This window comes from Aphelocoma coerulescens, chromosome 5, assembly GCF_041296385.1.
Source record: "Aphelocoma coerulescens isolate FSJ_1873_10779 chromosome 5, UR_Acoe_1.0, whole genome shotgun sequence".
NCBI classification, from domain to species: Eukaryota; Metazoa; Chordata; class Aves; order Passeriformes; family Corvidae; genus Aphelocoma; species Aphelocoma coerulescens.
Window position 1 is genome coordinate 1,649,795 of NC_091019.1, and position 21,873 is coordinate 1,671,667.

The 21,873-nt window shown below is 61.4% G+C and overlaps 3 protein-coding genes and 1 long non-coding RNA gene across 5 annotated transcripts; 2 read left to right on the plus strand and 2 right to left on the minus strand.

Annotated features, from left to right (window-relative positions):
- The first annotated feature begins 21 nt into the window (after nucleotides 1–21).
- PSMD13 (proteasome 26S subunit, non-ATPase 13) lies at nucleotides 22–6,956 on the plus strand. The gene is made up of 13 exons (XM_069016211.1): nucleotides 22–244; nucleotides 516–594; nucleotides 1,205–1,239; nucleotides 1,388–1,443; nucleotides 1,615–1,658; nucleotides 1,858–1,944; nucleotides 2,512–2,683; nucleotides 3,194–3,273; nucleotides 3,357–3,482; nucleotides 3,929–3,991; nucleotides 4,699–4,779; nucleotides 5,449–5,565; nucleotides 6,282–6,956. Exons 1-13 carry the CDS (start codon nucleotides 150–152, stop codon nucleotides 6,375–6,377), a joined length of 1,131 nt encoding a protein of 376 aa, XP_068872312.1. The 5' UTR covers nucleotides 22–149; the 3' UTR covers nucleotides 6,378–6,956.
- Nucleotides 6,957–8,152: 1,196 nt separating this feature from the next.
- Nucleotides 8,153–9,678, minus strand: LOC138111040 (uncharacterized). The gene is made up of 2 exons (XR_011151231.1): nucleotides 9,366–9,678; nucleotides 8,153–8,371 (listed from the first exon to the last, which is right to left on the minus strand). It is a non-coding gene; the product is annotated as an uncharacterized lncRNA (long non-coding RNA).
- Nucleotides 9,679–10,785: 1,107 nt separating this feature from the next.
- PGGHG (protein-glucosylgalactosylhydroxylysine glucosidase) lies at nucleotides 10,786–19,563 on the plus strand. 2 transcript variants are annotated; one of them, XM_069016219.1, is made up of 14 exons: nucleotides 10,786–10,856; nucleotides 11,704–11,971; nucleotides 12,384–12,594; nucleotides 13,080–13,515; nucleotides 13,728–13,847; nucleotides 14,896–15,027; nucleotides 15,293–15,404; nucleotides 15,805–15,877; nucleotides 16,312–16,448; nucleotides 16,670–16,815; nucleotides 16,981–17,076; nucleotides 17,200–17,297; nucleotides 18,609–18,820; nucleotides 18,908–19,563. In XM_069016219.1, exons 2-14 carry the CDS (start codon nucleotides 11,719–11,721, stop codon nucleotides 18,970–18,972), a joined length of 2,091 nt encoding a protein of 696 aa, XP_068872320.1. In that variant the 5' UTR covers nucleotides 10,786–10,856; nucleotides 11,704–11,718; the 3' UTR covers nucleotides 18,973–19,563. The 2 variants fall into 2 exon arrangements, with proteins under 2 accessions (XP_068872320.1, XP_068872321.1); XM_069016220.1 differs by having other exon boundaries at nucleotides 16,682–16,815.
- A 1,249-nt stretch (nucleotides 19,564–20,812) lies between these two features.
- Nucleotides 20,813–21,753, minus strand: LOC138112088 (interferon-induced transmembrane protein 5-like). Its single transcript, XM_069018776.1, has 2 exons — nucleotides 21,595–21,753; nucleotides 20,813–21,031 (listed from the first exon to the last, which is right to left on the minus strand). The coding sequence occupies exons 1-2, from the start codon at nucleotides 21,751–21,753 to the stop codon at nucleotides 20,813–20,815; spliced, it is 378 nt and encodes a 125-aa protein (XP_068874877.1).
- Nucleotides 21,754–21,873: the final 120 nt, after the last annotated feature.

The window sequence follows — 21,873 nt, forward strand, 5'->3', positions numbered from 1 at the left end:
GGGGCGTTACGGTACCCGGCGTGCCCCGCGCGGCCGGAAGTGAGTGCGCACAGCGGGCACGGCGCGGCCTCCTCGCTCCGGTCCCGTCCGGCCCCGTCCCGGCCCCGGCCCCGTCCCGGCCCCGGCCCCGTCCCGGCCCCGCCGCCGCCATGAAGGACGTGCCGGGCTTCCTGCAGCAGAGCCAGAGCGCGGGGCCGGGCCAGGCCGCCGTGTGGCACCGCCTCGAGGAGCTCTACAACAAGAAGTGAGCGGGGACGGGGTGCGGGGGGTTCGCCCGCCCCGGGTGCCGGAGCCGAGCGCGGCCGGGCCCGCCCGCCTGAGGAGCCCTCGCGGGGCTCGGCCGGACCCGCGTCCCTTTAGCCGCCTCGGTGCTCGCCCGGGAGGTGGCTCCCGCGGTGTTCGCCCCTGTCCGGCGGTCCCAGCCCCCGGTTCGCCCCCTCAGACCCTGCTCGGCACGGCCCGGGAGGGGGCACGGGCCGGCGGCGTTGGGCTCACGGGGGTGTTTGTGTCCTCAGGCTGTGGCACCAGCTCACTCTGCAGGTGCTCGACTTCGTGCAGGACCCTTGCTTCGCCCAGGGAGATGGGCTCATCAAGGTGAGCGGACTCCTCCCGGTTTTCTGTACCGGGAAAAGCTCAGCCTGTGGCTTCTCTCTTTCCTAGTCCTCTCGGGGAGCTACTAACCGGGGTGGGTTCGGCTCCCGGGCTGTTTGCACTGGTGACTGTGTGAAAATTCTGCTAAAATCAAGTGTCTCGAGTTCAGAAGCTTCCAAGTGATTCTTTCCTTCACTCGCCTAGGATTTTCATTTTTGGGGGTTAAAGGGGGATTTTTTTTTTTTTATTATTCCGTATTTTAGCAAGAGGTTCACAAGTGCAGGATGGGTGGTCACTGGAAGAAGCCTGTGGGGATAGAATTAGATAAAATGAGCAGTTCCGGGTTCTGAACAGTGCTGGAATTTCTGTATGGGATGCCCGATTTTCTGGAGAAATCATAGGACCCTGGAATGCTCTGGATTGGAAGAGACCTCGAGGACCATCATGTTCCACCCTCCCTGGAAGGAACACCTTCCACTAGCCCAGCTGGCTCAGAGCTCTGTCCAGCACTTCCAGGGCTGTTCAAATAGAGCTGGAATAGAGAGGAAATGTGGTGAGAAGCTCTGAACCGGGCTTTCCTTGACCCTGAGTGTCCCTGTCCTTGTCCCCGCAGCTCTATGAGAACTTCATCAGCGAGTTTGAGCACAGGTGAGTTACTGGGGGTCGCCTGGGAGGGTTTGGGGTCACCTGGGGGGAACTGGGTGTCGCCTGGGAGGGTTTGGGGGTCACCTGGGAGGGTTTGGGGTCACCTGGGGGGAACTGGGGGTCCCTGCTGACTCGGAGCTGCTCCCTGCAGGGTGAACCCCCTGTCCCTGGTGGAGATCATCCTGCACGTGGTCCGGCAGATGACAGGTGCGTGTCCTCCCCTCTTCCCCGTGCTGTTGTGAGCTCTGGATCGTGGCTGGGGGCCCTGGATGGGAACCCATAGTGCAGCCTGCAGGGATCCTGTAAAAGGCATGTTGGTAGGCGAGGTTTGGCTCCACGAGAGCTGCACGTTTAAACCCGTTTTTCCCTCTGCTCCAGATCCCAACGTGGCCCTGACTTTTCTGGAGAAGACCCGGGAAAAGGTACGTTGGGAGTTGCTCTCGGTGTGTTTTGCCTGTGAGCAGGCCAGGAGGCACGGGTGTATGTGACACCTGTGCTGGAGAGCAGCACCTCTCCGCAGGGATTTGAGTGCAGGAATGTGGGCACAAGGGACGTTTGTGCAGCCCCTGGAGCGCACCTGGCTGCAGGTGACACTCCAAAGGGGTCCCTGGGTCCCTGCAGGTGAAGAGCAGCGACGAGGCCGTGATCCTGTGCAAAACGGCCATCGGGGCCCTCAAGCTCAACATCGGGGACCTGCAGGTCACCAAGGTGAGGGGCGGCCTGGGATGGGGGATGGGGAGTTTTGGGGTGCTGGGACATTCCGTGGTTATCCCAGCTCCCGGCTCGGAGGGGCTCGTGAGCTCACCAGGATGAGGGAGCTGCTCACGGTGACCTGTGGTGGTGTTGCCTGAGCGAAGCACATGGGGCTTGTCATCCTTGGCTGGCTTTAAAACCATCTTTCAAACCTGAAATGATGTTTTTCAGGCAGGGCAGCTTTGGCTCTCCTCGAGCAAGTACAGAGGGATGGGTTTGGGGGGTGGAATCCTGGAATGATTTGGGTTGGAAGGGATCTTGAAGATCACCCAGTCATGGACAGGGACACCTTCCACTAGAGCAGGTTGCTCCACCCTGGCCTTGGACACTTTCAGGGATGGGGCAGCCAGAGCTTCTCTGGGCACAGGGAGGGGTTTGGGAGTGGTGGTGGCTTTGGCTGTGTCACAGCTGCCCGGGATGTCACTGGGGATCCCCCAGGAGGGCTGCGACCCTCGGAGCCGGGAGCGCAGGCACGCCCCAGGTGCTCCTTCCCCTGTAAGAGCCAGGTCTTGCCCTTCCCAGGAGACCATTGAGGAGGTGGAGGAGATGCTGAACACCCTCCCCGGGGTGACATCAGTGCACAGCCGCTTCTACGACCTCTCCAGCAAGTACTACCAGACCGTGGGGAACCACGCCGCCTACTACAAGGATGCGCTGCGCTTCCTGGGCTGCATCGAGGTCAAGGACCTGCCAGGTAACTCCTCTGCAGGGGAAATCCCACTTCCCACGCCCTGCTTCATCCCCCCAAGCCAAATGAGCGCCCTGGCTGGGGTTTTCTCCCTGTTGTTTTGGCTGTGCCGTGGTGGATCCGAGGTCCGGCTGGACTGAGGAGTGACCCCTGAGGACCTGCTCCTGGCCTGCACCAGGGGGAAGAGGGGGAGTGCCCCTGCCAGAAGGACAAGTTTGTTCCAATTCCCCAAAATCTTCACTCTAGGTTCAAAAAGCAGCCCTTTTGTGCTGTGCTTACTGCAGGCTCCTGAGTTTCAGGCAGCGTGGGGGAAGATGAGGGCTGGGAATTGTTTAATGTAGGTGAGGGAGGGCTCGATGGGGCTTAAGCTTAAAGTGGTGCTTTATCCAAAATATTATTGGCTTGGGGTTTTTTTTATCATCCAATTATTTTTGGTTGAGGTTTTCTTTATCCATAGCGGTTTTGGTTTGGGTTTTTTTTTCATGCAAATTATTTTTGTTTTGGTTTTTTTTCCAGTATCAGAGCAGCAGGAGAGAGCCTTCACCCTGGGGCTGGCCGGGCTGCTGGGAGAAGGCGTCTACAACTTCGGGGAGCTGGTGAGTGCTGCCATATCCCTTGATCCCTGGAGCCCCAGGAGCTGTTTCTCCCCTGCTCACACCCTCCTGCCTGTCCCCTGCAGCTGATGCACCCCGTGCTGGAGTCCCTGCGCAGCACAGACCGGCAGTGGCTCATCGACACCCTCTTCGCCTTCAACAGCGGCAACGTGGAGACCTTCCAGGCCCTCAAGTCGGCCTGGGGGCAGCAGGTGAGGGCTCTGGCACTGCTGAAGGCCCAGGCTTGGAGTTTGCAGCTGACATTTGGAGTCTGTGGACCTTTTCCTGATCACCTTTGCCTCATTCCTGGCTCTGGAGCACTGGTGTAATCCTGGTTGGAGCATAGGAGTGGTTATTCCATCTCGGTACCCATCATTAGTTTTCTTTTGGCTTCCCTCTGGAGTGCTTTCCCTCCTGTTCTGGGAAGTGGGAAGGAGAGCAGTGATGCTGGGTGTTACCTGCACTGGCATAGCAGTGGTTTTGTGAGACCGCTGGCACCTGGATTGCTTTCTGGAACCATTCCTGGCTGCTGGGTGGGCTGTGGTGGCCTCCTTCCTCCTAAATGAACCCTCCCAGGGATTTATTCCTGTATGTTCTCCCCCAGGATGGGGGGGAAATGCAATAATGACCTGCTTTGGTGTCTCTTCTCCCCTCACAGCCCGACCTGGCTGCGAACGAAGCGCTCCTGCTGCAGAAGATCCAGCTGTTGTGTCTCATGGAGGTGAGCTGGGATGTGCTCAGGGTGCCTGATCCCTCAGCTGCAGGAACTCCTGGATACAGGAGGTTCAGGGTGTATTTTGCCTGTAGATGGAGCCACGAGCAGGTGCTGTGAGGGAAAACACCTTGTGCTGGGCTGCTTGTCCCTAGTTCCAGGGGGGCTCTTGCATGGAGTGCCGGGACGGGGGAGAATGGGTTATTGGGAAGGGCTGGATGGGATATTGGGCACCCTGTGAGGGTGCTGAGGCCCTGGCACAGGGCGCCCAAAGCAGCTGTGGCTGCCCCTGGATCCCTGGCAGTGTCCAAGGCCCGGCTGGACATTGGGGCTTGGAGCAGCTGGGGATCGAGGGAGGTGTCCATTCTGTGGTGTGGAGGAGGGGGAGAGGAATCCCTCAGGGATGGTGTCTGGAGGATGTTCCAGGATAACAAAAGGCTGGAACACGGTTAAACGTCTCTGTCTCCCAGGGACTGAGGGTCCTTTCCCTGGTGGATAACCTGAACAGTCCCTTCCTGTCACTGGAAGGCCCCGACTCTGTTGTCACCGCCCCACACTGGTGTAAAACATTCTCGTTGGACTTTGGTTAAACGTGAGAAATGCCATTGCCAGCTCAGAGTGAGACTGGGCAGGGCAGCTTGAGGGAGGCTCTGGGAGCTGTGGGAATCCCTAAAACCCCGTGGGGGTTGTTTTTTTGGTTTGTTCCCTGGATCCAGATGACTTTCACCCGCCCGGCCAACCACCGCCAGCTCACCTTCGAGGAGATTGCCAAGAGTGCCAAAGTCACCGTCAACGAGGTGAGTTTGGGGGTGGACACCCTTGGTCATGTCCAGGTTCTGGAGCTCTAAGAGTGCCTGGATAGACCTGAACCACACAGAATCCCAGAATCATCTGGGCTGGGAAAAAGCTCTGAGATCATCGAGTCCAACCTGTGCCCAGAGCACCGAGTGCCACGTCCGGTCATTCCTTGGACACCTCCAGGGATGGAGATTCCCTGGGCAGCCCCTTCTAAGGCCTGACAGCTCTTCCCATGAGGAAGTCCTTCCTGGTGTCCAACCTGAACCTGCCCTGGTGCAGACTGAGGCTGTTTCCTCCTGTCCTGTCCCTTGAATCCTGGGAGAAGAAACCGACTCCCACCTGCTGCTCAGGGACAGTTGGGCTCTGTTGGCTTTCTCCACTTGCCTTGTCTTTCCTGGGATTTCAGAGAAAAGAAAATAAATCTAGTTGTAGGGAAAAAGAACTAAAAAAACCCTAAAATCCAGTTTTAGGGGAAAGTTCTAGGGAGCAGGACTCCTCCCCATTGAGGTGCCGAGTCTCGAGGCAGTTCTGTCACCTGAAAGGGGGCAGGTGTGAGAGCTGCTGCCCTGGATTCTGAGGGGATCTCGTGTGAAGGTGCCAGGTTTTACTCCTGTCAGGGGGAAAGCGGGGCGGCCTGGGTCATTGCCCGGGATTATCTGTGTTCCCAGGTGGAGCTGCTGGTGATGAAGGCGCTCTCGGTGGGGCTGGTGAAGGGCAGCATCGACGAGGTGGACAAGAGGGTGCACATGACGTGGGTGCAGCCACGGGTGCTGGACCTGCAGCAGGTAACGGCCACCAGCTCCAGCTGGGCCAGAGTGGGGTGACCCGGGAGTGGCACCGGAGCTGGGAAGGGGCACAGCTTGGGAATGAGCCTCCTTGGGGGCTTGGTTTTGCCCAGGGGTGTTTCACAGGGACAGGGCTGGCACGTCCCTCGTGAAAGCCACACAGAAGCCATGGCTGTGATTTCCAGAAGGATCCAGGCCTCGTTCCTAAGTGCATGAAACAGCCTCTGGGAGTTCTGGGGGTGTAGGAGGCACATTGCTCTTGGGAAGAGGGAAGTCCAGGATGATGATGGAGCTGTTGAGCTTCTCAGCTTCATCCTTGTAAGGTTTAAGGAGACTGTGCAGGGTGTCTTTACCTTTAAACCCAAAATCGAGTGCCTGGAATTCCAGCTGCAAACGACTCCTTTGGTGCATTTCAGTTTAACCCTTGCTGATTTGCTGGTAGAAGCTGTTCATCCCAGAATCCCAGGATGGTTTGGGTTGGGGGGGACCTTAAAGGCCATCCAGTGCCACCCCCTGCCATGGGCAGGGACACCTTCCCCTATCCCAGGCTTCTCCAAGCCCTGTCTAGCCTGTCCTGGAACACTTCCAGGGATGGGGCATCCCTGTTTCTGGCTGTGTGGGGCTGTGGGGAGTGGTGTGGGCTCTCCGGTGTGAGGAGGAGCCTGTGGGCATTCCCAGGAGCTGAGGCACTCCGTCCTCGTGGCCTTGCCTTGCAGATCAAGGGCATGAAGGATCGCCTGGAGTTCTGGTGCACGGACGTGCGGAGCATGGAGATGCTGGTGGAGCACCAAGCCCACGACATCCTGACATAGAGGAGAGAGTGATTCCTGCTGCTCCCGAGGCCGGCAGCACTGACTGCACTGGATCCCCGGAGGGGTGGGTGGGCAGAGCGGGAGCAGCCGGGGATGTGGCGAGCAGGAGGACGAGGATGTGGCCTTTTGCCGTGTGACCCTTTGGTGCTCGAGCCAAGCTTTCCCTCTGCTGGCATGAGTGGCTCTGATCCCTGATCCCAGAGCTCCGTCCTGGGGGGATGGATCACTCCTGAGCCCTCCTGCCTCCAGCTGCTGCAGGAGGGTGGGATCCTGGTGCAGGATCCGAGGGGTCTTGGCCTTAGGGGGCACGGCCTGTCCCACTGCCCTCTCCCCCTGCCCCTGCAGCAGCCTGAGGCAGCATTCCCCAAATCCTCTTCCTCCCCTGGCCCCCCTTCCCTCCACCTCTCCTCATCTGCAGCAGAGGGAGCGTTTGCTCCATCCAAGGGTTTTCCCGGGATTCCTGGTTAGTGGGTGTGTCCGTACACTTGAGGGGGTGGTTGTCTTTCACCAACGCTTTGTGCTCAGGTGAGGTGCAGTGGCATTGCCGGAATAAACGTCTCTGCCTTCCCTTTTTGGGAATTCTGTGTCGTCTCCGTCCCTGGCAGCTGAGCTGCTGATCCCTTTGAAAACGTGTTTCCACGGTCAGGCCTTGCCACTGCTGGGATTCAGGAGCTTTCCCCACCAGTTTGGTTCTCTGGTAGCAAACGGCACTGCTGGAATTTTGGTACTTTTCCTGCTTTTCCTGCCTTGCCTGAGGGCGTAACCCATCGAAAGAAAGAAGGGAGCTGGTGCCAGACTGGTGCAGGCACAGAGGTGCCTCATGCAAGGGAGACAAGCTTTGGGACACAGGACAAAATGGAATTGCTGGAGTCTGTACCCACTCAGCCTCCTGCTGCTGCTCTCCAGGCCCTTCTGGCTGAAATTCCCGCCTGGATGGGGGTTGTTCAGTGCCCGGGGCCTGCCTCTTCCCTGCCCAGACACTGGGTTTGACTTCCCCAGTTCCTGCTGCACCCTGTCTTCCAAGGCTTGTTCCTGGTGCCAGTTTTACTGACTTCAGGAGAGCGTGTGGAAGGGATAAGTGTTCTGATCAGGAAAATAGTCCCTTTATTTCGTAGCTGGGGACAGGAGAAGGCTTTAAGGAGCACGGTCTCCTTCCCAGTGCCGTGTCAGAGCTGGCCCTCACTCCCAGAGCTGTCACTGCTCCTTAGGGAGCAAAGGAAACTCCAGTGGAGTCAGTCATGGGGCTGCTGCCGCTTGAGATCGGCATCCAAAACCCGGAATGTCGCTGCGGGAAGCAGTGGCAGCTTCTCCCAGGAGCATTCCGACAGCTCTCCTGGCTGTGGAGCTCTGAGCAGCTCCTGGGAATGAGGCTCAGATCTGCAGAACCGTGACAGCTCCAGAGGTTTTTCCAAGATACCTGGAAGTACACCTCGCTACCCGAATCTTCCACGTGCTGGCTGCTTCCCTGGCACAGGTACCTTGGGATGTGGTAGGTGGAGAGGCCCTTCCTGCAGGGAGGAGAGCGGGCAGACGTGCAGCCCCCAGCCTGTGGCACCCTTTTAATGTCACTTCCAGCCTTGGAGTGTTTTCCTGCCAGGAATTTACCTTGGATTGGCTTCCTGGCTTGCGCTGGGAGGGGTGCACGCAGCGCTGCAGTGGCAAGAGGCTCCAGTGGGAAGGAGCCTGCTGCCAGCCCTGGAGGGAAGGCTGCGGGCAGGAATCCGGATCATTCCCTACGGACACCCCGTGGGCGGAGCAAACCCAGCGAGCCACTGTTGAACACAAACGTGGGTTTTAATGAGCAGGCTCGGGGGGCTCCATCCCGGCGAGGCTCTGTCCCGAGGCCTCTTGCCCCGGGATTCCCTCGGCAGGGAGCGGGCTGCTCCTGCCGCTCCTCACTCAGGCCGGCTCCTGTAGTGGTGTATGTTGGCCAGGACCCAGGCTGTGGGCAGCAGGAAGGAGGTGAACATCATGGCGAAGGCGATGGCTTGTTCCTGTGGGGGACGAGGAGCGGGAATCAGGGGCACGGCTGGGCCGCGGCCACGGCACACGGGGCTCCCGGATGGCTGCGCTGGTGCCGTCCAACACCGCACCCCCAGCTCGCTCCCCTGCGCTCTTCCCCCTCCTGTGGGGCCGCCCCGGGGCTCTGGAGGCAGGTCTGGGGAGCAAAGCTGTTCCCACTGGCAGTGGGTCGAGCTGGTGCTCTCCGGGTTCGTTGTTTCTCTGGGACACGGGAGCAGTGCGTGACCTTGAGGCTGGGGCCGGGGCCTGCGGTGTTCCTGACTTTCAGATGACTTTGGGATGGGAATTGCAGCCTCGTATCCCTGGTGGAACCAGGACAGCATTAACCCCCCTGCACTGGCACCTTTCTTCGATTTATTTGCCTGGAAAAAGCCTCTCCAGGCCCCTGCAGCTCCTCTGTTGCAGACCTTGGAAAGGCAGCAGAGGGAAACCCCCCAAAAAAGGGGGTGGAGGGGGAACCGGGCAGGATTTTGGTAGAAAGCTCCTTTTTCCCAGCTTGTTTCACCCAGCCCAGGAGGGTCTGCTTTGGGGGAAACTGTCCCCACAGGGGGAGTGTCAGAGGGACTTTGGGCTCTGTGGTGACAGCAGCCCTGTCCTTGCCCGTGGGGACACCCCTTTGGGGTGACTGTCCCAGGACAGGGACACAGGGTCTGGGTCTGTCCCTGAGGGCCACCAGTGTCACGGCTGCTCCTCGCCCTGGGCTGCAGGGGACCCCCAAACCCCAAAGGTTAAGACAGGGCCTGAAAGGACAAACGGCAGCAGGAGCCGGAGGCAGGGAGCAGGGCATGGACAGCGCGGGGGTGTGGGCTGGAGGCCAGGCGCACATTCCTCCTGTTCCTCCCCCTCCCCTTTTGCTTCCACTCCCTTCCAAAATAATTTGGCCTTGACACAGAGGGTTTGCCCCCTCGCCCCCCCCCAAAAAAACCCGGGCTTGTTCCCACCTTTTCAGCCCCCCAGGATACTCACGCCAGCAGAGAGCGGGTGCTCGGGGGGGTGGGAGCGGAGCTGTGCCCGGGGGACCCGGGAGATCCGGAGGGCAGCTGCCAGGAGCTGGGAGCCCCTCTGGAAACCCTTCATGGCGCTGTCAGGGCGATCCCGCTGCTCCTGGCTCTGCAGCTGCCCAGCTTGTCACTGTCACCGCTGCCACCACGCCCCTGCCACCCTCGGCATGGCTCCAGGGCCACGGGGAGGAACGGCCTGGCATGGCAAGGTTTTCCCAAATTGCTCTCTGCCTGATTTTTCTTCCCTTAATTGTTTTCGGATTTTTTTCCCCTCAGCACTGCCCAGGACTCTGAGACCAAAAACTGTCCCCAGCCGGCACAGGGGGACACTGAGACGCTCTGCTGGAGAGCAGAGACCTCCTCTTGCAGGGGCCTTTTCCCTTGGAGCAAAACTCTTCCTCTGGAGCAGAACTCCTCTCTCCTTGGACCTCCTCTTCAGCGGGCTTTTACAAACTTTATAGCGCTCAAAAAACCATTCAGCGAGAGAGCCTTTTCCAGAAAGTCCTATTTCCAAATTCCTCTGGTGAAGGGAAGGAAGTGGGGTGCATTCCACTGGGATCAGCTGGGGAAGGAACTGCTCGTCCCCGTGTGCCAGTGGCTGCTGGATAATGATCCAGTGCTCCAGAATCCCTACGGATGCCCAGCCATATCCCCATCCAGGGGATGGATATCCCTGCCCCTGCCACGGACTCAGCCTGTGCTGGCATCACTGTGCTGGTTGTGAGGAACAAACCAAAGGGGATGTGAATCCTGCTGGGGCACAGCTGGGATTAGACCCTGGGACACCAAAGGAGTAGAGCTGGCAGCACCTGCCCGGGCTCTGCCCTGTGTCAGGGTGTCCCCAGGGTGTCCCCAGGGTGGCCCCGGGGCATGGGGACTGACCCAGCCAGGCTCCGTGGGGGGTTTCCGTGGATTTACAGCGGAGGACAGACGTGTTATGCCGGTCCTGTGAGGGCTGGATCGGCCAGTGGCATAACCCCTGTGGGCACCGGGGCCGCTGGCCGCTCGGAGGGGCCGGTGCTGCCTGGCCGCAGCTCCACCCCCGGATCCCTGAGCCAGCAGGCTGGGGGCTTGGAAAAGCGTGCCAAAGCCAGAGTCCACATGGAATTTTTTTCCTCCCTGGAAACAGCCGAGGGGAAGGGTCAGAGCCTGGCTGGGGACACGGGAGGTCAGCAGGGTGTGCTGCTACCCCGGCTCTCTGCCGGCGGCTTTGGGACCACGAGCCATACGGCGTGGTTTTGCTCTTTCGGTTCCTCCTTCCCCGGCTCCTTCCGCGGGCACTGAGCTCAGCTGGACCAACACCTGCGTGTCCAGGATCGTTTTTCCAACTTTCTTTTTAAGGAGAGGGGGGGAAAAAAGCGATTTCCTTCCTTCTTTCTCGGTTGGGCAACTTCCGTCCTTCCCTGGAGCAGCCTCTCTCTGCCTGCACAGGCTCAGCCCGGCCTCGGGACCGAAGGCAAGACCCACCTCCTCCCTTCCGCGCCCTGGGGCTTGGGCTGGGTCGGGATTTTTCACTTTCCCGGAGGCAGGACTTTCCTCGCCGTTCAGTCTCGGTGAGGAAACCGGGCTGAGCCCGAACGTGCCTGCACCCGGCTGCTCTCAGGGAGGGGTTTGGGGGCTGGGCGCCCTCCTTGCCCCTGCGTCCCCCCGGCTGGATTCCCAGCTCTGCTCGGAGTCTCTCAGAGCCCCATTTCATCACTCCCGTGTTTTCCCTGTGCCCGGCATTGCCAGGAGGCAGCTGCAGCTCCCTTTTGTCGGGGGCTGCTTACGCGCCTCCGTCTCTGTGCGTGTTTTTGGTCTGTAATTACACGGATGTTTGTACGTGGCACGTAAATACGATTTGTGTACAAACCAGTGGAATAGGAAGGTCCTGCCCCAGGAAGCTGAGCTGGAGATGCGGGAGCGAGGGGGAACAGAGGGGTGCAGTGAGCTGCAGGGAGAGGGGGAAGTCTCGGGAACTTTTCGAAGTGCCACGGAACAGCACGGGGAGGAAGAGGAGGCTGGAGGGGGAAGGTGGCTCTGTGTGGTGGGAGAAACCGCTGCGATCCCATCGCGGCAGCAGAAGAGCGAGAGGGGGGAGGCCGAGGAGTGATGAAGCCCGTGAGCTGTCGGGGGTTTGGGACAGCTGGAGATGGCGTGGAAGAGCGGAGGGGATCCACCGCGGGGCTGGGGGGAAGCTGGGATGGGGGAAAACCGCTGGAGGTGACCAGAGGGGACAGAGACGGCCGGTGGCAGGCGGGGGGTGACGGGGAGCGGGCAGCGCTTTGTGCCCTCAGCCCCCGCCCCGTCGCTGCGCTCCGCAGGCGGGGCCGGCGGCGATGGCCCATGGCGAGGGCGACCCCGGCGTGTTCACGGCCACGGCCCTGCCCGGGGACCCGCGGCTGCTGCCCACGGTGACCAACGCCTTCCTGGGCACCCGCGTGTTCCGGGACATCCTGCACGCCGCCGGCGTGTACAGCGGGGCCGCGGGGGACACGCACCGCGCCGATGTCCCCAGCCCCCTGGGGCTGCGCATGGCAGCGCCCGGCGCCCGCTGCCCGGCCGAGAGCTTCACCCTCGACACCTGGACAGGTGAGCAGCGAGCCGCCCCCTTCCCCTCGGGCTCTGCCGCAGGTTCCCTTCTCTCTGCTTTTGCTGCCTCTGCCGCTCAGTCGCATCTTCCCTCTCGTGCTCCGTTCGCCTCGGGGTGCTGTTCCCCTGGAACAAGGGGGAAATTCCCCTTTTGTGCGGGAATAAGCGATTTTCAGGCTGTAGCTCTATCCCTGCTAGGGCCAGGCTCGGCAGATGCTCTTTAATCAAAATGTTTGATGGCACAGACCATCCCTCAGCAGCTTGGCCAGGCTCGGTGTCAGCGGTGTTGTCCAGTCCACAGCTGGCTCTGGACCCAGGAAAAGCCGTTCCTTGGCCAGTAGGAACCAGCAGACAGGGCAGGGGTGGGAATCCATGTGTTTCCAAAGGCTGGTGGCTCTGGGTGTGCTTACAGGCACCTTCAGCCACACGATTTGGTCCCCTGGCTACACGGCCACCCACCAGCTCTACGCCCACCATTCCCTGGTCCACCTGATGGCCTTCAGCATCACCATCCGGCGCTTGGACGGCTCCACTCATCCCATCACCGTCCAGCTCCAGAGCCTGTTCGTGCCGCAGAGCCAGGACCTGGACCTGACCCCAGGGCCAGACTTCCAGGGAGCACAGTGAGTGTGGGGGCTGGGGGTCCCGGCCCTGAGCCCACCCTCCACGGGCTGTGGCACAGGGGTCTGCTCCCCTGGGGAATGAACTGCCGGTGTAAGGCTGGAGTGGGGCTGGAATGGTGACGGGGTGTGGGGCTGGAATGGTGACGGGTGTGGAGGTTTCTGCACACCCACTTCATCCTGAACCCCTGAAAACCCCCGAAAACCCCTGAAACCCCCTGAAATTAAGCACAGTAACATTTTTATTCCTTGCAGCTCCAGAATTATTCCTCACTCTGATGTGTGAGAGCAGGGAAGGGGCCAGGGGCTAGATGTGATTCCAAAGAAGTGAGGCTGGGGAAAACGGGAGGTTTGGAGGGGATGACGTTTTTTAGAACTGGATTCCTGGGACCGGAGACCATTTGTGGCAGCTTCCCACTGCCAGAGGGCAGGGTTAGATGGAATACTGGGAAGAAACACCTTCCCCCACCGCTTCCCGTCTCCCACAGCTACATCTACGGGCAGACGCTGGTTCCCGAGGTAGAGGGGGGCCCCCGTCCCACTGTCCACATGCTGTGGACCCCCATCCCACAGTCTCTGACGCTGGGCGGGGAGGAGCGGGAGCGGTGCTGGGAGTTCCTGGCGGCCGTGGCCGGGAGCGAGGAGGAGGCGAAGCGGAGCTACAGCGCGGGGCTGGCCCTGGTGGCCGCGGGGTCCCTGCACCGCTCCCACGTCCGCGCCTGGGCCGCGCTGCGCCGGGGCTGCTCCGTGGAGCTGGATGGGCCCCCGGCCCTGCGCCAGGCGCTCCACGGCTGCCTCTACTACCTGCTGAGCGCCGTCCCGCCCCAGGACAGCCCCGGAGTCCCGTTCCACGGCATCAGCCCCGGCGGCTTGTCCAACGGCACCCGCGGCGAGGACTACTGGGGACACGTCTTCTGGGACCAGGTGAGGGGGGCCGTGCTGACCTGGGGGCTTGGCACGGCGAGGGGGATGGAGGAGACTCCATCCTTCCTCCGTCGGGGTGGAGAAGGCTGTCCTTCAGTAGGGATGGACGAGGCTCCATCCTTCCGCCGGGATGGGGGTGTCCTTGGAGGGTGGAGCTGGCGGGAGCACTTGGGTGTCCCCACCGCAGCCAATCCCGCCTCGTGGCCTGGCAGGACACCTGGGTGTTCCCGAACATCCTGCTGCTGTATCCCGAGGCTGCCCGCGCCGTCCTGCACTACCGGCTGCGCACGCTGGAGGGCGCCAGGCGCAACGCGCAGGAACAGGGCTACGAGGTGCGGCAGGGACACCGGGCGGGGCTGTCCCCAGCGCTGTCCCCAGCCCCTGTCCCCAGCCCCTGTCCCCAACGCTGTCCCCAACGCTGTCCCCATCCCTGTCCCCAACGCTGTCCCCAGCCCCTGTCCCCAGTGCTGTCCCCAACGCTGTCCCCAACGCTGTCCCCAGTGCTGTGCCCAGGCCCTGTCCCCAACGCTGTCCCCAGTGCTGTCCCCAGCCCTGTCCCCAACGCTGTCCCCAGCCCCCGTCCCCATCCCTGTCCCCAGCCCTGTCCCCAGCACTGTTACAAAAGGGATAGGATATTGGATTTTAGAAGTAGTAAGGCTAAGGCTCTGCTAAGCTGTAAGGCCTCAGGTGTAGAAATAGTTCTTTTGGGAAACAGGAATGGAATGTGCTGGGTGGGGAAGTTAGGAGTAGTGAATTAGCTGGGCATGGAGAACATGTCTAAAAGTAAATAGTTCTGGGTCGATATATGTTGCATGCAAGGGGGATTTCAGTGGTGGGAGTTCGTTGAGCATTATCTAAGACTAGACAACCATGAAGATATACGGCTTGGGGTATGATTATCAATTGTTAATGTTTTACTTTGAAAATTAAATTTTGTATGTGTGCCAATGTTTGAAACTGTATAAAGAGCTGAGTGAAACGATAGGTCTTTGGGAAGCCTGATTTGGGACACCAGTCCCCAGGTCCCCGGGCCCTGAATAAAGCACCGCATAAACTGACTCTCTGTTGGTTTGTGTTTGTGGTCGGTGGGCAACAGCACTGTCCCCAGCCCTGTCCCCAACGCTGTCCCCAGCCCCCGTCCCCATCCCTGTCCCCAGCACTGTCCTCATCCCTGTCCCCAGCCCCGTCCCCATCCCTGTCCCCATCCCTGTCCTCATCCCTGTCCCCAGCCCCGTCCCCATCCCTGTCCCCAGCCCCGTCCCCAGCCCCGTCCCCAGCCCTGTCCCCAGCCCTGTTCCCAGCGCTGTCCCCAGGGGATCCCGGGCTGTTCCCGCGGGGCGCAGCACAAGGGGATGTGCTCATGGATGCTTCGCCCGGCAGGGTGCAAAGTTCCCGTGGGAGAGCGCGGCCACTGGCCGGGAGGTGTGTCCTGAGGAGATCTACGGAGCCCAGGAAATCCACGTCAGCGGGGATGTCCTGATGGCCTTCGAGCAGTACTACTGCACCACGCAGGTAAAGGGAGGGTCCCCCCCGGTGGCCGGACACCTGGACGCTGTCGCTGTCCCTTCGCTGAGGAGCTCTGCCCTCGCTGCTCCGCAGGCTCCCTCCTGCAGCCCTGCCTCCTCTGTCCTTGCTCCCGTGGGCGTCTCAGCATCTTTTTGGCTCAAACCAGGCCAGTCTCTCCTCCTGCTCCCTCCATCTCCTCAGAGCTCCTCTCCATCCTCCCGCTGACTTTGGGCCTGGCGGAGTCTCCCTCATGGCCCTGTTTTTGCCCCAGGACCAGCAGCTGTTCCGGGAGGACGGGGGCTGGGAGCTGGTGGAAGCCGTGGCTCAGTACTGGTGCAGCAGGATGGAGTGGAGTGAGGAGGAGCAGCTCTACCACATCAGAGGTACCTCTGCTGTGGGAATGGGGTGGAAAGCAGAGGTTCGGAGCCACCTGGTCTAGTGGAAGCTGTCCCTGCCCACGGCAGGGGTGTGGAACTGGATGAGCTTTAAGGCAACCCAAACCACCCTGGGATTCCATGACCTGGAGGTCCCCTTCAAGATGCCCTCAGGATGAGGTGCCTGCATCCACCAGCCAGAGCTGCATCCCAGCTTGTTCCTCCTTCAGCACCAGCACCACACATGTTCTCCACTGAGCATCCCACCGGGACTGGGCGGGACCCTGCCAGCAGGATCCGGATGGGCAGGAGGGTCCCCTTCCTCCAGCCATGTCCCTGAGGAGGGGCCCAGAGCCACGGCAGCCCCTGGGTGTGCTGAGGTGCGAGGTGTCCCCTCCTGTCCCCCCAGGTGTCATGCCCCCAGACGAGTACCACAGCCAGGTCGATAACTCTGCCTTCACCAACGCCTTGGCCCGGCGCAGGTAACGCTTGGAAAGCCTCCCAGGAGCACCGGGAAGCACGGCCTGGCTCCCTGCTCTTCCACCTGGCACTCCCAAGGGCATCCTTCCTCCCTCTGCTCACACCCCTCTCCCTGTCGCCCCTCTGCAGTCGGAGGAGGAGCAGGGGCTCCCCCGGCTCCTCCGCCCTGTTCAGTGCCCAGTGAGGCTGAGCGGGATCTCCCTTCGCAGCGGGGCTTCTCCCTCGGCATTCCGTGAGGCGTCCGTGCTGTCAGCCAGCTGGAGACGCCCGCAGCCAGGGGAACGGGCTCCCGGCTCCGTGATGGAAGCTCTTACCCCGGCTCAATCTGTGCCCCCCCGTTCTTCCACAGCAGCTTTTTCTGCAGCTCCTTCTGTCCTCTCCCTCCTCTCACTGTCACCCATCCCTGACGTAAAACCTTGTTCCTCCTCCTTTCCAGCTTAAATTTTGCCGCTGACCTGGCTCGGGACCTGCTGCTCCCAGTGCCAGAGGAGTGGGAGGACCGTGCCAGGAAAATCAAAGTGCCCTTTGACGAGGAGAGGAAATACCACCCTGAGTACGACGGCTACAGCCCAGGTGAGCGGGGAGGCAGTGGCAGCAGCCCACGGATCACACTTTTAATCCTGGAAGGATCAGAATTCTGACCGGTTCAGACTTGGGAATGGCAAAAGAAGAGTCCCTGCTCTTGCTGCAGCGCACAGAGCTGGGCTCGGGGTGGTTTTCCTGCCTCACTAGATTGTTTCTCATCAGCGGGCTCAAAAACTCAGGAAATTTGGGAACTGTCCCTGTCTGACCAGCCCTGTCCCCAGGTGAGCCGGTGAAACAGGCTGACGTGGTCCTGCTGGGCTTCCCATTGATGCATCCCATGAGTGCCGAGGTCCGGAGGAACGACCTGGAGATGTACGAGCCCGTCACCGACCCAGCCGGGCCGGCCATGACCTGGGTGAGGAGAGGGCAGGGCCCAGCCTGGGACTGACCCCCCGGGGGGGTGTCCCCATCCAGGGGATGCTGCAGAGCTGGGACGTGCCCTGGAAGTGTTCGCCCCGGGTCGCAGGGGTGGCGGAGGCGGCGCTGCTCCGCTGCGCTGCCACCTTTCCCTCTCCGGCAGAGCATGTTTGCCGTGGGCTGGCTGGAGCTGAAGGAGCTGCAGAGAGCCCGGAGCCAGCTGCAGAAGTGCTTCAGCAACATCACAGAGCCCTTCAAGGTGAGCAGCGGGGCTGCAGAGTCCTCCTGCTCCCGGGCGGGTGACGATGGGATTGAAACCCACAAAACCGCTTGGAGCATCCCAAACCAGCTCCTGCATCATCTCTTTCTCATGCTGGAGCAGGTCTGGGTGGAGAACTCGGATGGGTCGGGAGCTGTGAACTTCTTGACGGGGATGGGTGGATTCCTGCAGGTCGTCCTCTTTGGCTTCACGGGGTTCAGGTGAGACCTGCTGTGTCACTTTTAACTCCCGAGCAATGCTGGCCCCTTCAAATGTCCCCGTCTGGCTGGGAACAGGTAGGAGGCTCATGGTCCCAGGTCACTTTGGGGAAGCAAAACGCCATTCCCTAAGCCTGCTCTGCGGCTCAGCAGCAACATCACCACATCTCCTTTGGATGTGGTGAGGGAGCACCTCCTGCAGCCTTGCTGTGGGCTCCCTGCTCACATGTGGCTCCGGGAGCCTCCCTGCAGGGAGGTGCTGAGCAGGCATCGCCTCAGCTTTAAAATATCCTGGGAAAACACGGAGCTGCTCATGTAATTTCAGAGCTGTGGTGGTTTCCACCCTGGAGCCACCATCTCTTCAGCCTATTCCTGGTTTAACTGAGGCTGGATCAAGCCTTTTGGTTCCCGGTGAAAACTTCCAGCCCTAACTATGTGTTTTTACTCTCTGTGTGTGGCCAGAGCTGCTGGGAAACCCACCCCGTTCCTTGGCGGAGCCGGGTGTGAGCTGCCGTATTCCCAGCTGGGAACCTCGGCTTTGGCTGAGCTGGGAGGCCTCCAGGCGCCCGGTGTGTGCCGGCTCGGGCCCCTCGTGGCACTGGCTCAAGCCACGGCTTCGGGGCTCCGGCCAAATTCCAGAGGCGGCGGCGACGTCGTGCGGCCACGCTGCCGCCTGTCCCGCCGCGGGACACGGATCCTGCGCAGCGCTGGGGCTCCCCAAGCCTCCCTCGAGCCCTCTCCGGTCCCTCAAGCCCTCTCAGCACTCTGCTGCGCCGGGATTTGGGTCGGAGACAAGAGGGGCCGTTGCTTTTCCTCACCCAGAGCCAATGCCCACCCAGGCAGCTCGGCTTTGGGTCAGGGATGGAGGGAGTGAGCCGGGATCTTGCTCCATTGTTTCTGGGCAGGGAGCATGACCAGCGGTGCTGGGCTCCCAGCCCTCCATCCCGTGGGAGTGGCAGCTGGGGTGGGAGTCTGAGGGTCACCTGCTCCCAGAGGAGCAGGGTTGCTACTGAAGCAGGGAACCGAGCTGTGTTTGTTTTAATATAAAATCCAAGCTTACGGAAACGCCGGGCCCCAGCCCGGGATGGGACAGGAGTGCCCTGGGGTGGGCTGTGGAATCACGGCCCCGGTAGCTCCTCTTCAGGTGCTCCATCGGGGTGTTCGGGGTTTGCCCGGGGATCCCCGGGTGCACTGAGGACCCTTTCGGACTCCTCTGGGGTGGTGATGCCTGGAGAGGTGGCTGCTCCCCCAGCCCGAGCTGGGCTCCTCTGTGGCTCCTGCTGTTCCCACCCCGCTGTGCTCCTGCCTTTCCAGGATCACGAGGTCCGGCCTCCTCTTCGATCCCGCCTTTCCCGACGATATCACCAAGCTCAACGTCTCCGGCGTCTCCTACTTGGGCAACAAACTGGAGGTGACCATCACCAGGGAGGAGACCAGGATGGAGGTGACTGAGACCTGCCGGGACCCTCCGGCATCTGCCCTGGAAGCTGTGCTGGAGTCGGGACAGCGCTTTCCCCTGAGGGAAGGTACGGCAGCGGTGCCCAGATCTGCGCCCTGAAATTATTTGGGAAGAAATCATTCCTGTATCTCACATGAGGGGTTTTGTGTTGCAGGGCAGAGCATCTCCTTCCCCACAGCGCCCGGATGGATCCAGAGGTCCCCCGGCAGGACCCCCTAAACCTTGGCTGATCCGGGCGTTGCCCCCTGGAGCAGCAGATCTGGGATGCTGGGGGTGGGGGAAGGTAACAGTGGGTGGAGAGGGGGTGCCAGGCTGTGCCAGGAGGCCTTTTCCCCCCAGGACTGTGTGTGCCACCTGTCGCTGTGGCTCCGGGGGTCGGTGGCTGGAGCTGTCACCATGGCCAGAGCGGTCACCACGTCAGAGCTCCCCACTGCCCTCCACACATCTCTTACTCGGCACAGGAGAGGAAACCCAGCCTGGAAACGACCATTTCAGACGTGTTTTCTAAACACCCAGGAGCTGTCTGTGCTCTCACGTGTTTGTGTTTGTAAGGAAGCCCCTTCCTGACTCCAGGATCCTGACTCCAGCCCCTCCAGCATGTGCTGCCCCACTCCTCTCCTTCCCGCCGTGTTGCTCCGTGGGCTCAAAGGCTGTGGAGGCTCAGCCAGCGCTGTTCCACCAGATGAGTGATGTTTTGGCACTGAATGTTACCCCAAGATGTGCAGCCGAAAGCCTTTTAGCCCCGTGTGGGCAGCACACAGCTGCTTCCCCGTTGTTTGTTGTGTAACAACACACGTGTTCTTAAACCTTTATCTGCGTTATTCCCCCTCTTTTCAAGCGGTTTTGGCGTGAAATCCTTTCTCACCTGGCGGCTGAGGGGCTGCGGGAAGCCCGGACGGCAGTGATCTGTAGAACCCCCCTGCCAGATGGCGGCAAGGGCAGCATTTTCCCGGGCCCGGAGCTGCTGTGGGTTTGCTCAGGGCGTTGCCGGTGTCACGGAAATCCCAAGAACTGCTGCGCCTGCACAGGGCGGGCGTGGCACCCCCCGCCCCGCACTCCGGGCTGCGCAGCATCCTCGCTGCCGCACCCTCCCTTGTCCCCGGGGAGGGCAGGACAGCCCCGGGTGGAAGCAGGGAGTGCCGAAGGCGTTCCGTGCCCCGCGGGGTCTGTCCTGGCCAAACCGACCCCAGGAATCTCGGCACGGTTTGTAAAAAGCCCCGCGGCTGCTCCGTGCCCCGAAGCATCTGGGACTGCTTAGGGCTGGAGCAGCGACTCTCCCGCTGCCGTGTAATTACTTGGGTCCTGCTCCGGCCTCATTAGAGCCGCCGGCCCCTAATTAGAGGCAACTCTTGGCAGGAGAAAGGGACCACGATGTCCCCAGCCCCGTCAGTGCGCCCGGATTGGGATTTGGATGGCGCTGGGATAAAGCCCAGCTCTGAGCCAGGGCTAGTTGGCAGTCAAGGGGGTTTATCCTCAAAAAAGGGGTCCTTTAGTCCCAAAATGAGCCGTCTCCAGTCCAGGCAGGGAGAGCAGGGAGCAGTGGGGGTGCATCCCAATTCCCCCCCGTCCTGGCTGGGGCTCGCTGGGGGTGTCTGCGTTGCTGTAATGAGTTTGCAGGTCTCAGCTCCCCTTTGGGGTGGGGAGGTGACAGCCCATTTGCTTCATCCTGTCCCCACGAGGCCCGGGAGCGGCTCTGCTTCCTCCCCTCCTCGGTCCTGGGGCCAGAGGTGGCCAGAGGTGGCCCTGAAGGCTGTGGGAATGATGGTGTCACCCGGCTGCCAGGAGCCCGATCGGAGCCCAAAATCCCTATTTACGTTTTCCCTTTGGCACCCCCCTGTCCCTTTCCACACCCAGAAACTCGCGCTCAGTGAAGCGTTTAATGACTAAACAGTGATCAAGGAAGCTGGGGCTCCACATGAGATCACGGGAGGTGAAAAAAACCCCCACAGGACAAAGAAAAATGACTCTGCCCTCGCAGCGGGGTGGCAGAGAGCGGTGGTGGCCTTTTGGGCGGCCGCCAGCGAGGCAGAGGAGGTTCCACCAGCCCTTCATCCCTGGCTCACTGGTCCTCGTCGTCACTCCCGCTGAACTGGTAGGTGAAGAAGCCGACGGACTCCTGGGCCAGCTTGGAGAGGTGGATGACACCGGTGACAATGAGGGCACCGAGCAGCAGCGGCAGCACCACGCTGCCCGCCGTGGCCAGGGCGTTGTAGCAGCGCGCCTTGGAGCTGAAGTGCCGAGCAGCTTCCACGTCCCCGGACACTTTCCGATCCCGAGCCTGCAACAGCCGGGGAGAGACCCTTCCCTCAGCCCCTTCCCTCAGCCCCTTCCTGCTTTGTCCCCCTTGCAACCCACAATTCATCCACCCATCCACCCACCCACCCATCCATCCGTCCGTCCGTCCGTCCATCCCAGGCTGCTCCTGCTCCCCTCCAGCCCCGCATTCTCTCCCACTCGTGTTTTCCTTCCTGCTTCATCCAGAGCCTCTCTGGCTCCAGCCGCTGCTCGTCCCCGTCTTTCTGCAGCTGGAGCTGCTCCTGCCAGAGGGGCTGGAGGCGTCACGGCCCCCACGGCCCTTCTTAGGATGAAGCAGCTGCTCCTCGGGTGGTGGGTAGGGGGCTGTGGATTGTCACTGTCCCGCAACCTCCGGAATCAGTGGCAGGAGAAGCAGGGAGGGTTCACCAGCGGCAGGTGTCACCTGCCTGTGGAGAGTGTGGGGATCTGCCAGCCCGGGAGTTATCCCAAGTGCTCTGTGCCTCCGCGGGCATCCCTCCCCGGCCGTCCGCGTGGGGCGGGATTCCCGGAGCCCCCCGGGCGCTCGGGTGCCGCCGGTGCCGGTACCTTGACGGCGAAGGCGAGCGCCACGAAGCCCAGGCAGCAGAAGTTCATGTAGAGGGTGTTGAAGATGGCCCAGATGAGGTGGTCGCGGGGCGCGGGGGCGGCGGGGGCCGGGCCCCGCTTGGGGGGCGGCCGCTCCTCCCGGGGGTACGAGGTGTCCATGGCCACCGAGAGGGGCACCGCGGCTCCGGCAGCCTCGGGGCAGCGCGGCCGGCGCCCCTTTTATACCCCTGCTCCGCTAAATATAAACCTGGGAAATTACAGCCCTGAGGCGTGCGGTTG

Bases quoted from the DNA above. Each gene is read 5' to 3' on its own strand.
- PSMD13 (XM_069016211.1), top strand. From the start codon at position 150: ATGAAGGACGTGCCGGGCTTCCTGCAGCAGAGCCAGAGCGCGGGGCCG. The intron at 1,444-1,614 runs GTGCGTGTCCTC...CCTCTGCTCCAG, and splicing joins CGTGGTCCGGCAGATGACAG to ATCCCAACGTGGCCCTGACT. The intron at 3,483-3,928 runs GTGAGGGCTCTG...CTCCCCTCACAG, and splicing joins AGTCGGCCTGGGGGCAGCAG to CCCGACCTGGCTGCGAACGA.
- PGGHG (XM_069016219.1), top strand. From the start codon at position 11,719: ATGGCCCATGGCGAGGGCGACCCCGGCGTGTTCACGGCCACGGCCCTG. The intron at 15,405-15,804 runs GTACCTCTGCTG...CTGTCCCCCCAG, and splicing joins GCAGCTCTACCACATCAGAG to GTGTCATGCCCCCAGACGAG. The intron at 18,821-18,907 runs GTACGGCAGCGG...TTTGTGTTGCAG, and splicing joins GCGCTTTCCCCTGAGGGAAG to GGCAGAGCATCTCCTTCCCC.
- LOC138112088 (XM_069018776.1), bottom strand. From the start codon at position 21,753: ATGGACACCTCGTACCCCCGGGAGGAGCGGCCGCCCCCCAAGCGGGGC. The intron at 21,032-21,594 runs GTACCGGCACCG...CGGCTGTTGCAG, and splicing joins CGCTCGCCTTCGCCGTCAAG to GCTCGGGATCGGAAAGTGTC.